The sequence below is a fragment of the Mustela lutreola genome, chromosome 7 (assembly GCF_030435805.1).
Source record: "Mustela lutreola isolate mMusLut2 chromosome 7, mMusLut2.pri, whole genome shotgun sequence".
Classification (NCBI taxonomy): Eukaryota; Metazoa; Chordata; class Mammalia; order Carnivora; family Mustelidae; genus Mustela; species Mustela lutreola.
In genome coordinates, this window is record NC_081296.1 from 152,756,968 (window position 1) to 152,772,023 (window position 15,056).

General features: G+C 43.2%; 1 pseudogene and 3 gene segments (V, D, J or C); all 4 read right to left on the minus strand.

Annotated features, from left to right (window-relative positions):
- Nucleotides 1-12,699, minus strand: part of LOC131835171 (immunoglobulin heavy constant mu-like) — a 130,159-nt gene extending 117,460 nt beyond the window's left edge. Inside the window, 2 exon segments of the C gene segment in view lie at nucleotides 12,191-12,501; nucleotides 12,603-12,699. Of these exon segments, the coding sequence occupies nucleotides 12,191-12,501; nucleotides 12,603-12,648 (357 nt within the window).
- Nucleotides 1-15,056, minus strand: part of LOC131835175 (Ig gamma chain C region-like) — a 189,527-nt gene that overhangs the window by 170,170 nt on the left and 4,301 nt on the right.
- The window catches only part of LOC131835182 (immunoglobulin heavy variable 3-74-like), a 168,657-nt pseudogene that overhangs the window by 105,990 nt on the left and 47,611 nt on the right, over nucleotides 1-15,056 (minus strand).
- LOC131835179 (immunoglobulin heavy variable 7-4-1-like) lies at nucleotides 1,168-1,711 on the minus strand. The segment is given in 2 exon segments: nucleotides 1,168-1,492; nucleotides 1,578-1,711. Coding segments are annotated over 2 exon segments (384 nt in total).

Here is a 15,056-nt window from a genome sequence, read left to right on the forward strand (position 1 = left end):
GGAGATGAACCATAAGAGTCTGTGGACTCTGAAAAACAATCTGAGGGTTTTGAAGGGGTGTGGTGTGGGAGGTTGGGGGAGACAGGTATTGGACATTATGGAGGGTACATATGGCATGGAGCCCTGGGTGTGGTGCATAAACAATGACTTCTGTTACACTGAAAAGAAATTAAAAAAAAATAAAATACATACCAGTAACAACAACAACAAGAAAACCACACTGAGATACTACCTTACACGAGTTAGAATGGCACAAGTAACAATGCATATACAATGAATTTTGGAGCACTGGAAACAATGAAATAAAATTAAAAAAAAAAAAAAAGAGAAGCCAAGAAACAACAAATGTTGGAGAGTTGTGGAGCGAGGAGAAGCCTCTTACACTGTTGGGGAATGCAAGATGATACACCCACATTGGAAAAAAGTTGGAGGTCCTAAAAAAGATGAAATCAGAATTACTGTATGACCCAGCAATTGCACTACTGGGTATTTACCCCAAAGATACAAATTAGTGAAAAGAAGGGCCACGTAAACCCCAGTGTTCATAGCAGCAATGTCCACAATTGCCAAACTGTGGAAACAGTTGAAATGCCCTTCAACAGAGCAATGGATAAGGAAGATGCAGTTCATATCTACAACAGAATATTACTCCTCCATCACAAAGGATGAATACCCAACTTTTGTATCAGCATGGATGGGACTGGAGGAAATTCTACTGGGTGAAATAAGTTAAGTAGAGAAAAACCATTATCATAGGTTTCCCTTATTTGTGGAAGATAAGGAATAGCACGGAGGACATTAGAAGAAGGAGGGGAAGATGAAGTTGTGGGAATCAGAGGGTGAAATGAACCACGGGACACTATGGATACTGAGAAATAAAGTGAGGGTTTTAGAGAGGAGGATGGTGGGGGTTGGGTTAGCCTGGGATGGGTATTAAGGAGGGCACATGCTGCATGGATCCCTGGGTGTTATATGCAAACAATGAGTCTTGGAACACTACATCAAAAACTAATGACGTGCTGTATGGTGACTAAAATAACATAACAATAAAAAATAAAAAAGAAGTGCCTGGCCCTCGGTCATAGAGTGTCTTTAGCTTTGTTGTCCCTGTCACCTCCTCAGTCCAGCACAGATGAGCCTTCTGCAGGTTTCTGACACAGGCAGGATGTGGGTTCTCACATCGTGTCTCTTGCACAGTAATACACGGCCGTGTCCTCAGAGTTCAGGCTGTTGATCTGTAGATAGGCTGTGCTGACAGAGGTGTCCATGGAGAAAACAAATCGACCGGAGAAGCCCTGGGCATATGTTGGTTTTCCAGTGTTTGTGTTGATCCATCCCATGTACTGCAGGCTCTTTCCTGGTGCCTGTCGCACCCAGCTCATTGCATTGCTGGTGAAGGTGTACCCAGATGCCTTGCAGGAGACCTTCACGGATTCCCCGGGCTTCCTCACCTCAGCCTCAGACTGCACCAGCTGCACCTGGGAGTGGACACCTGTGGAGAGGGAATAGGAGATGATGAAGTCATGCTGACTGGCCCTGTTCCCCTCCTCTGCCAAAGGACTGGAGGAATCACCTACCTGTAGCCAACACCACCAGGAAGAGGATTCTCCAGCTCCAGTCCATGGTGAGGTGCTGTGCTCTCATGGTATCTACAAAGGATCGTGTGCAGCTGTTGGGTGATGTTCTCAGGACCCAAACATGTGTATATTTAAGAGAGTATACCTTGGCTTATTTGCATATTCACAAAGCAGAATATTTCATATCAGGAAATGGCTCATTCAGAGAGAAGACACATCAGAGGGGAAACACATTCCTGGGATGCTAAGGTCTCACATCCAAACATCTCTTGGAGGATGTACACCCTTACCACATCCCCAACTCTGTGTTACCAGGGCTCTTTCCACTGAGAATGCGCCCGAGTACAGAGCTGTGGAGGCTACTGGGTAAGGCAATTTCCTTAGGAGCAGAAATGAGTGCTGATCTGGAACCAGGGGACCAGGGATGGCAAACCTGATGTGTCAGTCCCTGTGGACCAGTGTCTGTGATGCCCTGTGCACCTACCTTCTCAGGTGGAGACATGGGGTCTGGGTAGACAAACACCTGAACCTGAGCCAGGTCACCACCAGGATGATGTGTCTGATAGACCCAAATGCACATATTGTAATGAAATGCTGGTAAACCTAACATAACCACGTGTGTAAAAATTACATATTTCTACAGAGTCTCTTCTAATCGTAATGTGCTCAAATGTTAACATCAAGAAGTCATCTCCCTATTTAAGATAAAAAGTAATGATCATCAAACTAAAAATGATTTAATGAATGAAAGATGTCTCATTTAATGGTAAATGACTAAACCATTTCCTTGGAAGCCATGAACAAGGTTCCATCCTACCCTGTATCATTATTTTCATGGATAAAGAAGATATACATGGATCTACAATGGAATGTACTTCTCCATAAAAAAATTTGCAAAGACACTGATGGAACTAGAAACTGTTATGCGAGGGTGAAATAAGTCGACCAGGGAGAGAAAATTATCATACAATTTCACTCATATGCGGAACTTAAGAAACAAAACATGATCATGGGGGAAGGGAGGGAAAAATAAAATAAGATGAAATCAGAGAATGAGACAAACCGTGAGAAACTCTTAAATCTAGGAAACAAACGAAGGGTTGCTAGAGGGGAGGGGCTGTGTCTGGGGTAAGTGGGTGATGGACATTGAGCAGGATATGTGATGTAATGAGCACTGGGTGTTATATGCAACCGAAGAGTAACTGAACTTTACTCCAAAACTAATGATACACTATGTGTTAATTAAGTGAATTTAAATTAAAATGAAAAAACCTTTTCATTTGGAGAAGCAAAGTAACAAGTACTAAATATGTAACAACAAACCAAATCCCTATTATTCATGTGTGACATGAGGAATCTGGTTTCTGGTCAGACCTGTCAAAGCCTGGACGTCTGTAGTTTGCCCATAAGCTGAACAACTGGAAGTCACCAGCTCTTCTCACACCCAACAGAGATGTTGTGATAGGATATCTTTGTCTGATCTGGTGGCTGTGACAAATACCACTGCCTGGGTAGTGTATAAACTGTGGAAATGAATTCCATCAGAGTTATGAAAGACTGAAGTTCAATGTCAAGTCATGCAGCACATCCAGGCCACCTTTTTCAGCCTGTGCTGGGAGGGGGTCAGTCCTATTGATCTCCAAAATGTTGTGGAGAGTAGGTCCAGGCTTCTCTTTAGAGGCTCATATTGTTCTCAGGGTCTTGATGAGGAGCTCTAGGGTTATGCTGAGATGGTCAACCCATAACCACCCCCCATCAAGTATTTCCACATCCTTCCTGATTTCTCTGGAACAAGATCTCTCCTTCCTTCCAGTAGGAACAGCCTGAGGATTTTCCAAAATTTTCAGTTCTGCTTCATACTGATTAATGATTATGTCTTCATATCATTTGTTCATACCACACTTTATCATAGAATTCCAGAGAAGCCTTCTGATGCTTTAAGCCTTTGCTCAGAAATTCCCTCAGCCTCTTACCAAGTTGCACCTCTCCCTAATTCTTCCTTTCAATCTCAATGCATGCATGCTCTCTACCAGTCTACAACATAGGTCACCTCCCCTCTGTTTCCCAAAGGCACATTCCTCATCTTGTCTATGACAACATCAGAGTGGCCCATAATGTTTATGTCTTACCACATACAGTCCTTAAGCATTTAGATACTCTCTAGGAAGATTGGGGCTTTCATTGTAGGTCTCTTCTTTCCTTCTGGCATCTCCCATGAATCACCCTTTATGACCCCTTCCTGGCAATGTAGGCTGCTTCTGCACACATCACAGAAGCCTGCTAGCCCTTACCCATTATTCAGATCCAAACAGCTTCCATGATTTAGGTCCTTGTTAGAGCAGCTCCACACTTCTCAGGATGGTATAACAGAGAGCATAAACCAGGCAGCTTAGAAATAAATTTCTCACATTTGTGGAGCCTTCCAAGTGCGAGATCAAGGTATTGGCATATTCATTGTGTAGTGAGTGCCTCCATCGGGATCATTGGGCATGTCTTTAAACTGTGCCTTCATATGGTAAATGGAAGGTTTTGAGGATCCTGTGGGATCACAACAGCTCTGATTCCATTCTTAACCAAATATTCTCCTGGGGCCCTTACTCCTTTGCCATCTCATTGGACATTACATTAGAACACTTGAATTTGCAGGGGACACATATATTCAGATCATAGTTCAGGGAGAACTGTGACCCAAAAATTGAGTTTACAAATGGGTATATGCAAGGAATCACAACTTACTAAGGCAAAAGCCACCTGCAGATATATCCACAGGACCGACAGGAAAGTAGAGAAATATCTACAGGACCCACAAGAAAATAGGAAAATTGAAAGGCAGATGGTGAATTGACGAAGGTCCAGTGTGGAGATGTCTGAGTTGAAGCTCCTGTGGAATTGGTGACAACCTTAGGGTTTCCTACAAGTTTGTGTTTTCAGTCTAGAAGCCCCACCTCATTCCCCCAGGAATGAAAGGATGAACATTTGCTATGCTACTGAGGTGGGGAAAGATCTTCTTATGAAACTTGCCAGATAATTCAAGAACTGGAGGAAGTTATATGCCAACATCCAGGTCATTCTAGATTTTGTGTGGGGTCAGGGAAGTACGCCCTCCTCTCCCCTCCCCTTAGGCCTTCCTGTGTCAACTCAGTGAGGTATAACCTGAGATTTCTTGTGAGGATGACATCAAGGGTTTCAGGTCAGGAATATAAAGACCAACCATAAACTACAAACACCTGTCTATACCCACACCTTATCCCCCTATGATAGGGATCTTCTATAATAATAACAACAAGAAAAAGCAAAGAGACCTAGAAAATCAGAAGTTATTTTTGAATTCTATATGGAATCCAGCTCAAAATGAGTCAAAAGCAGGGACATGAGAGGAAAGGTCAATGTTGTCTCATCAGTGGTTGATTCATTATTGTTCTTCTGAATCATATTTTGGGCCAGAGTTCCCAGGTTAGCCCCACTTTAGGGTTCTGTAATCATGATAGACATTCGTTATTGAGCCTCACTCTACAACTGGCACCTGCTGGGGATCAGGAAAGAGTGACAGGACTCCAGTCACATGGGGCTCAGGGGCCAGGACAGGTTGAGGGAGAAGTTACAATGGGGCAGAGAGAGGACATGGTGACTCTCTGTGGGATAATTAAAGAATAGCAACAGATGGGCAAGGATCCACACTGTACCAGCCAGATCTGATAATTCATGTGGGTTTCCTGTGTGGAAGCCTGGAAATACATTTCAGACGCATCCCCAAAGGCTGCTCTCATAGACTCCAGAACAGGACCCAGTAGTACTGCGATGGGTTTTTGTCTCTGGTTGTCAACTTTCAGGTCATCCTGCCTGTTTCTTTGGGGGAAATCAGAGAGTGTATCCCATCAGATGGGCTACCTTTCACCGAAGAGATGGAGCGGTGCCTCCAGAAGGACAGTTCCTGATCACCAGTGTCACCCACTTGGATAATGAGCCAGAGGATAAACTGTACCTAGGAGGACAAGGACCCAGTTTTGGTAGATGTCCTGGTTTTTTTTTTTAAATTAAATTTATTTATTTATTTTCAGAAAAACAGTATTCATTATTTTTTCACCACACCCAGTGCTCCATGCAATCTGTGCCCTCTATAATATCCACCACCTGTTACCCCAACCTCTCTCCCCCCCACCACTTCAAACCCCTCAGTTGTTTTTCAGAGTCCATAGTCTCTCATGATTCACCCCCCCTTCCAATTTACTCCAACTCCCTTCTCCTCTCTAACTCCCCTTGCCCTCCATGCTATTTGTTATGCTCCACAAATAAGTGAAACCATATGATAATTGACTCTCTCTGCTTGACTTATTTTACTCAGCATAATCTCTTCCAGTCCCGGACATGTTGCTACAAAAGTTGGGTATTCATCCTTTCTGATGGAGGCATAATACTCCATAGTGCATATGGACCACATCTTCCTTATCCATTCGTCTGTTGAAGGGCATCTTGGTTCTTTCCACAGTTTGGCGACTGTGGCCATTGCTGCTATAAACATTGGGGTACAGATGGCCCTTATTTTAATGACATCTGTATCTTTGGGGTAAATTTTTATAACCATGTGGAGACAGTGTGTGCCCGATGAGGTCAGAGAACAGGAACAAAGGTCTCAGAAAGCCTGGCCTGTGCAGGTGCTTCTCAGGGATGATGAGAATTCCTGCAGGTCCTTTTTGGAGAAAGAGAAACAGGATATGGATAAAGTTGATGAAGGAAAGTTCCCTAGGGACTGGTGAGATCTCATCTGCATGTAGACAATGTTATCTCGTTCTGGTTGGCTACATGGACAATATGAGAAATTAGAGATCAAAGAAATAACTTTATATATCCCTGAGTGAATCTACAGAGGCTAGAGGGGAAACCCCGTGTCTCAGTAGAAGGCCCCCCCACCTGCCACTGCTCCTGGGTCTGATTTGTGTCTGTGGTTCTTGAGTGCACCGTGCTGAAGTGAGCACCCCCTGGTGTCCTGAGCACCTCAAGAGAACTGAATTATGTGATCCTTCTGTCCTAATCACTCCCTGGTGCCCTGAGAGCTCCTGTGCCCTGAGAGCCCCCTGGTGTTCTGACTGACTCCTGGTGACTTGAACGCCTGTTGGGGACCTGAGCTCCCTCTGGTGACCAGAGAGCCTCCTGAGGCCTTGAGAACCCCTGCAGTCCAGCTACTCCTGTGTCCCTGCAGAAAAGTTTGTGTCGGGCCTCACCCTAAGAGTGTACACACTGGGTACACACATTGCAGTGACACACAGTGGTGTCCTCAGCTCTCAGCTGTTCACCTGCAGAATCAGCATGTTCTTGCCATTGTCTCAGGAGATGGTGAATTGGCCCTTCACAGTGTCTTCATGGTATATGCAACTACCACCACTCGTAATGGCTGAGACCCACTGCAGCCCCTTCCCTAGAGCCTGGCAGACCCAACTCATGCCATAGTAACTGAAAGTGAACCCAGAGGCTACACAGGAGATTTTCAGGGACCCCCAGGCTTCTCCAGGTCTCCCCCAGCCTCCACCAGCTGCACCTCCCACTGGACACCTGCAGACACAAGACATCCTGGTCAGGAAACTGTCCTTCACTCACTGTTTTTCTTACTGATATCCACTTTCTTATTCAATGTCTCTTGTTCTCTGTAAATGACCTTTTAAAAGAGTAACAAGGAAAATCCAGCAAAGAATAAACTCCATCATGAGCTGTCTCTGTTCTGTCCTGAACACTGAATGGAAAACCTGGGAATCCCGAGACTGGGGTTCCCATTTCAGTTGCAGGCTTGGGGCTGGGCTGGTTTTATCAGCAGAAGGTGGACCCTATTTGCATGACCCTTGACTCTGTAGCCAGCATGGTATCCGTACTGACAGAGAGGACAGTAACCACAGCATCTGTGACTGCCTTTGATTTGGTGATACTGACAGGATTTGGGAAAAGATGAAGTTTAAGTATATGATTTTCAGAGTACCTGCTTGGTTTCCATTGACCAGTTTGATTTCACATAGTCACACATATCGGGGTGTAGGTATCTTGTTTCCCCTTAAAGTGACATGATCCTACACCCAGAATTGTGGAGGGTTTGTGAGGTGTCCAAGGACACTGGGGTGAGAGTGAGCCCTGGGATTTGGACCTGTGCTCCTCTCACAGGACCTACTACACACCCTGAGACCCTGCAGGACAGAGTGCACAGGTTCATGGAGAACGTAGGATGCTGCCTGTAGTGAGGAAAAGATGACTTTGTTCTAGAATTTATCTGAAATACACAATCAGGGTGCATGCAGGTGTTCTTTCAAGTCTCTGAGGTTACACTGTCACTGGGTTCATCCCAAGTCATCTCTGGGATTATTTGTAATCGTTTTGATGAGTGTTCTTGACGCAGGATGGACTGCACACAGGCAGAGAGTGCGATATGAGAAACACAAGTGTCAGAATCAACAGTACCCAGAGAGGAAAATCCATTTTCCACAAATTTTCCTGTATTTGCAATTCTTCCTTCCTCATTCCTTCTTCACTCTGTCCTTACACAGCTATTGATCTTCATGTTACCTCACACTAGCTTTAATTTTCTAGATTTTATAATTTTGTAATTGTGTGAAATGTACCTTTATTTCTAGGGCTTCTATTGGTGAACCAAATACCTGACAATACCCCCATATTTATTATGTTTTTTTAATGATGGTCAACTTTCCAAAGATGAGAGAGAGCACAATAAGTCCACTTTTAAGCCGATGATTGGGCTTGGAATTGTTCCCATGTTTCTTTATTTAATTTATTTATTTATTTATTTATTTATCTATCTATTTATTTTAGTTACCATATGGACATCATTAGTTTTGATGTAGTGTTTCTGTATTTCTTTTTTTTGAAATTTTTTATTTTTTATAAACATATATTTTTTATCCCCAGGGATACAGGTCTGTGAATCACCAGGTTTACACACTTCACAGCACTCACCAAAGCACATACCCTCCCCAATGTCCATAATACCACCCCCTTCTCCCAATCTCCCTCCCCCCAGCAACCCTCAGTTTGTTTTGTGAGATTAAGAGTCACTTATGTTTTGTCTCCCTCCCAATTCCATCTTGTTTAATTGATTCTTCTTCTACCCACTTAAGCCCCCATGTTGCATCAGCACTTCCTCATATCAGGGAGATCATATGATAGTTGTCTTTCTCCAATTGACTTATTTCGCTAAGCATGATACGCTCTAGTTGCATCCATGTTGTCCCAAATGGCAAGATTTCATTTCTTTTGATGGCTGCATAGTATTCCATTGTGTATATATACCACTTCTTCTTGATCCATTCATCTGTTGATGGACATCTAGGTTCTTTCCATAGTTTGGCTATTGTGTACATTGCTGTGATAAACATTCGGGTGCACGTGCCCCTTCGGATCACTACGTTTGTATCTTTAGGGTAAATACCCAGTAGTGCAATTGCTGGGTCATGGGGCAGTTCTATTTTCAACATTTTGAGGAACCTCTGTGCTGTTTTCCAGAGTGGCTGCACCAGCTTGCATTCCCACCAACAGTGTAGGAGGGTTCCCCTTTCTCCGCATCCTCGCCCGCATCTGTCATTTCCTGACTTGTTGATTTTAGCCATTCTGAGTGGTGTGAGGTGATATCTCATTGTGGTTTTGATTTGTATTTCCCTGATGCCGAGTGATATGGAGCACGTTTTTATGTGTCTGTTGGCCATCTGTATGTCTTCTTTGCAGAAATGTCTGCTCATGTCCTCTGCCCATTTCTTGATTGGATTATTTGTTCTTTGGGTGTTGAGTTTGCTAAGTTCTTTATAGATTCTGGACACTAGTCCTTTATCTGATATGTCGTTTGCAAATATCTTCTCCCATTCTGTCAGTTGTCTTTTGATTTTGTTAACTGTTTCCTTTGCTGTGCAAAAGCTTTTGATCTTGATGAAATCCCAATAGTTCATTTTTGCCCTTGCTTCCCTTGCCTTTGGCATTGTTCCTAGGAAGATGTTGCTGCGGCTGGGGTCGAAGAGGTTCCTGCCTTTGTTCTCCTCAAGGATTTTGATGGATTCCTTTCGCACAATGAGGTCCTTCATCCATTTTGAGTCTATTTTCGTGTGTGGTGTAAGGAAATGGTCCAATTTCATTTTTCTGCATGTGGCCGTCCAATTTTCCCAGCATTATAGACGGCACGGATTGTATGGAGCACTGGGTGTGCAAAAATAATGAATACTGTTACGTTGAAAAAAAAAAACACCAGAAAGGAACTTTTGGACTTCACCAAAATAAAAATCTTCTGTGATGCAAAGGAAACGGTCAACAAAACTAAAAGGCAACGTATGGAATGGGAGAAGATATTTGCAAATGACACTACAGAAAAAGGGTTGATATCCAGGATCTATAAAAAACTTACCAGAATGAACACCCAAAAACCAAATTATCCAGTCAAAAAATGGGCAGAAGACATGAATAGACCCTTCTCCAGAGAGACATACATGTGTCCAACAGACACATGAAAAAATGTTCCACATCTCTTGTCACCACGGAAATATAAGTGAGAACCACAATGAGATATCACCTTTCACTAGTTAGAAAGACTAAAATTAACAAGACAGAGAACAACAAATGTTGGAGAGGATGTGGAGAAAGGGGAACTCTCTTACGCTGTAGTTGGGAATGCACGTTGATACAGCCACCTTGGACAGCAGTGTCTAGATCCCACAAAAATTAAAAATAGAACTACCCTATGACTCAGCAATTGTTCTACTGGGTATTTACCCCCAAAATACAGATGTAGTGAAAAAAGGCGCACATGCACCACAATGTTCATAGGAATAATGTCCACTATAGTGAATCTGTGGAAGGAGGTGAGATGTCCTTCCACATATGAATGGATAAAGAAGATGTGGTCCATATGTACAATGGAATATTACTCAGCCATCCGACAGGATGAGTACCTACCCTTTCATTGATTTGGATGAAACTGGAGGGTGTTATGTCAAGTAGAATAAGTCAAGTAGAGAAAGATAATTATCCTATGGTTTCACCTCTATGTGGAACATAAGGGGTAATGAGGATGACCAGAGAGGAAGTCAATTAGCATACGGGTTTACTTATTTGTGGAGCATAAGGAATGACACAGAAGATATTAGGAGATTAAGGGAAAACTGAATTGTGGCAAATCGGAGGGGGAGATGAAGCATGAGAGACCGTGGACTGTGAGAAACAAACTGAGGGTTTGGGAGTGGAGTGGGTGGCGGGATGGGTGAGCCTGGTGGTGGGTATTGAGGAGGACGCGTACTGCATGCAGCACTGGGTGTGGTGCATAAACAGTGTATGCTGGAACTCTGAAAAGTAAAAATCAGGGAAGGAGACAAGCCATGAGAGACTGTGGATCTGGGAAACAAACAAGGATTGCAGAAGTGAGGGTGGTGGGGGATGGGGTAGGCAGGTGATGGGGATTAAGGAGGGCAGGTGATGCGATGAGCACTGGGTGTTACACACAACTAATGAATCTTTGAACACTACATCAAAACTGATGATGTACTATATGCAGGCTAAGTGAACATTAAAAAAGAATATAGACTTTTTTTCATGTTTTTTTTTTTTTTTTTAAATTTCTTTTTAGTGCTCCAGAATTCATTGTTCATGCACCAAGGAAATAAGGGCTTTGAATGACACACTGGCCCAGATAGATTTCTTTGTTATTGACTTGGGCTCTTTCTGTTTCATTTGTAAACTTAGGTAGAGGATTCTCAGGTGTATTGAGGATTTTTTCCCCAAAGTATCACGTGACGTGATGAGTATAGAGTTTCATACTGAACAGATGGAGCATTGAATATCATATCAAAAGTCAATGATGTACTATTTCTCAGCTAATTGAATTAGAAAACATATGCAGACCCTGGTTTCTTTGATCTGTTCTGTGTTTCTTAGTTTCTATATAATCTCTTTCTGCTCTAATCTTGCTCTTTCCTTCCTTCTGCTGTATTTAGGATTCAGATGCTGCTATTTCTCTAGCATCTTTAGGTGTAATGTTAGGTTGTTTATTTGAGATTTTTCTTCCTTCTTGAGGCCTTCCTGTATGCTGTGTATTTCTGTCTTAGGACCACCGTTACTGCAGAGAAATTACAGGATGGTGGTAACGGTTTTCTACTATTTTCTTAAATTTAATTTAATTTTTTCAGTGGAGGTTTTATACGTGTGTGTGTGTGTGTGTGTGTGTGTGGTCTTCTGGCTCCACTGGAGGTTTTTGTGATCCACAGTGAGGGCCACTGAGATTCTTTTAAAGGTTTTGTTGACCTGCATCAGGATATTTTTAATTTATTGGTATTTAATGACAAGAGGAAACTAACGTAACTGACTTTTTTTTTTGCATGTTAGTATATTTGTCTTCCTGCTACAAGTAAGTTTCTAAGTCAGAGAGTGAATAGGTAAGCACAGGATAATGTCAAGGAGGCTCCCTTGGTGAAATGGCTCTATAGAGAGGAAACCCCAGACCCTGACAGGAAATAAGCCATAGACTCCATGTGCACCTGCGCCTGGGATTAAAGACAGAATTGGTGAGTGGTGTGCACCCTCTGCTGGTCTGATACCCTTGTAGTTTGAGGTTTGTGTCTGGGCTCACACTGCAGTCCCCTCACTGTGTCTCTCACACAGTAATACATGGCCGTGTCCACGGCTCTCAGGCTGTTCATCTGCAGATACAGCGTGTTCTTGCTGTTGTCTCTGGAGATGGTGAATCGGCCCTTCACAGAGTCTGCGTATCTTGTGCTACTTCCATCACTGCTAATAACTGCGACCCACTGCAGGCCCATCCCTGCAGCCTGGCGGACCCAGCTCATGCCGTAGCTGCTGAAGGTGAATCCAGAGGCTGCACAGGAGAGTCTCAGGGACCCCCCTGGCATCACCAGGTCTCCCCCAGACTCCACCAGCTGCACCTCACACTGGACACCTGCAGACACAAGACATCCCAGTCAGGAATCTGTCACACACCCATGGTTTCTCTCTCATATCCACTCACATCCTCAATTTCTTTGGTTCTCTAGAAATTACCTTGTAAAAGAGCAACAAGGAAAACCCAGCCCAGCACAAACTCCATGGTGAGTTCTCTGTGTTCTGCCTGCTCAGTGAATGTAAACACCTGGAAATCCTAGGACTGGGGCTCCTCTTCCAGCTGCATGGTCCGGGCTGGGCAGTTTTATTCAGTGGAGGGAAGACCCTATTTGCATGTTCTCTGAGTATATAGTTAGCTCCAGACTCAGGTTCAATTCTTTACAAGTTAAAAACAAAGATTGCATTGTTTGTGGATCACTTTGTTTAGATGGCACTTTGAAAATATGCAGTATTCTTTTTTTGTTTGTTTAAAAAATGCATTTATCGGTCCCCTGGGCATCTCAGTGGGTTAAAGCCTCTGCCTTTGGCTCAGTTCATGATCCCGGATTCCCGGCATTGAGCACCCCCATCGGGCTTTCTGGTGGGCCAGGGAGTCTGCTTCAGGACCCCCCTCTCTCTGCCTGCCTCTCTGACAACTTGTTGTCCCTGCCTGTCAAATAAATAAATAAAATGTTTAAAAATGCATTTATTGTTTAAAAATGTTGGAACAGGACATCAAAATATAAATTCCCATTCAGAGTTAAGAGTTCTATGAGAGCCAAATTTAAATATACCTTCAATATATGAATGGATAAACTTTGCAAAAGTACTAGGACTATCAGTTTCCAACCTTTCTGTTGTGTTCCATTGTCCTGTGTGTCTGCTTTTGTGCCAGCACCATACTGTTTTTGAAGGGATCCAGGGCTGAAAGAGTTAACTGTGTAAAGCTTCTGCTAACTTGCTTAACTTGCTTTTTGTAACTGCTTCACTAGCCTTGTGGCTAGAACTTTGAAACATAAGAACATGACCTTCCCTGCCCTTGCCCCGCATCCTGAGCACGTTCCCTGCTTAGGAGATGTCTTTGAATTGTGCTTATGGTTAACAAAGAAGAGAACTGTTTTGTCCTAGTTTCACAGCCGCCCAGCTACACCTGGATGATAAGATATGGCTAAAAAATGTCTATGTGCTGCTGAAGCGAGCACAGGATATGGCTAAAAAATGTAAACTGTGCAGAGCTTACCAGGAACTGTAACTATGTAAAGAGGCCACTGTGATTATGGCTTTGTGACAAGCCTTGTCTAAAAATGCATAAAAACCCCATACTCCCTTGGATTGGGGCTCTCAGCCTCCGCCTGGTTTTCAGGAATGCTGCAGAGCCCCAGCATGCTGGAACAATAAAACCCTTGCTGTTGCAGAAAGAGCTGCCTTGGTGTCATTCCTCCCCGCCTCCCTGGGTTGAGGTCTTCTCGACCCTAACATTTTCATGAAACAGCTTTGTAATCTAGCTTGAAATTGGAGTGTGGTGACTCCATGTGGTTTAGTCACTTGTTCACTATCTTTCTTTTTTTAAACTTTTTAAATTTATTTTTTATTTATTTTCAGCATAACAGTATTCATTATTTTTGCACCACACCCAGTGCTCCATGCAATCCATGCCCTCTGTAATACCCACCACCTGGTACCCTGACCTCCCACTCCCCACCCCTTCAAAACCCTCAGATTGTTTTTCAGAGTCCATAGTCTCTCATGGTTCACCTCCCTTTCCAATTTACCCCAACTCCCTTCTCCTCTCTAATACCCCTTGTCCTCCATGATATTTGTTATGTTCCACAAATAAGTGAAACCATATGATAGTTGACTCTCTCTGCTTAACTTATTTCACTCAGCATCATCTCTTCCAGTTCCATCCATGTTACTACAAAAGTTGGGTATTCATCCTTTCTGATGGAGGCATAATACTCCATAGTATATATGGACCACATCTTCCGTATCCATTCGTCCGTTGAAGGGCATCTGGGTTCTTTCCACAGTTTGGCGACCGTGGTCATTGCTGCTATAAACATTGGGGTACAGATGGCCCTTCTTTTCACGACATCTGTATCCTTGGGGTAAATACCCAGGAGTGCAATGGCAGGGTCATAGGGAAGTTCTATTTTTAATTTCTTGAGGAATCTCCACACTGTTCTTCAAAGAGGCTGCACCAACTTGCATTCCCACCAACAGTGGAAGAGGGTTCCCCTTTCTCCACATCCTCTCCAATGCATGTTGTTTCCTGTTTTGTTAATTTTGGCCATTCTACCTGGTGTAAGGTGGTATCTCAATGTGGTTTTAAGTTGAATCTCCCTGAGGGCTAATGATGATGTACATTTTTTCATGTATCTGATAGCCATTTGTATGTCTTGATGGGAGAAGTGTCTGTTCATATCTTCTTCCCATTTTTTGATATGTTTGCCTGTTTTGTGTGTGTTGACTTTGAGGAATTCATTATAGATCCTGGATATCAACCTTTTGCCTGTACTTTCCTTTGCAAATATCTTCTCCCATTCTGTGGGTTGCCTCTTTGTTTTTTTGACTGTTTCCCTTGCTGTGCAGAAGCTTTTGATTTTGATGAAGTCCCAAAACTTTATTTTTGCT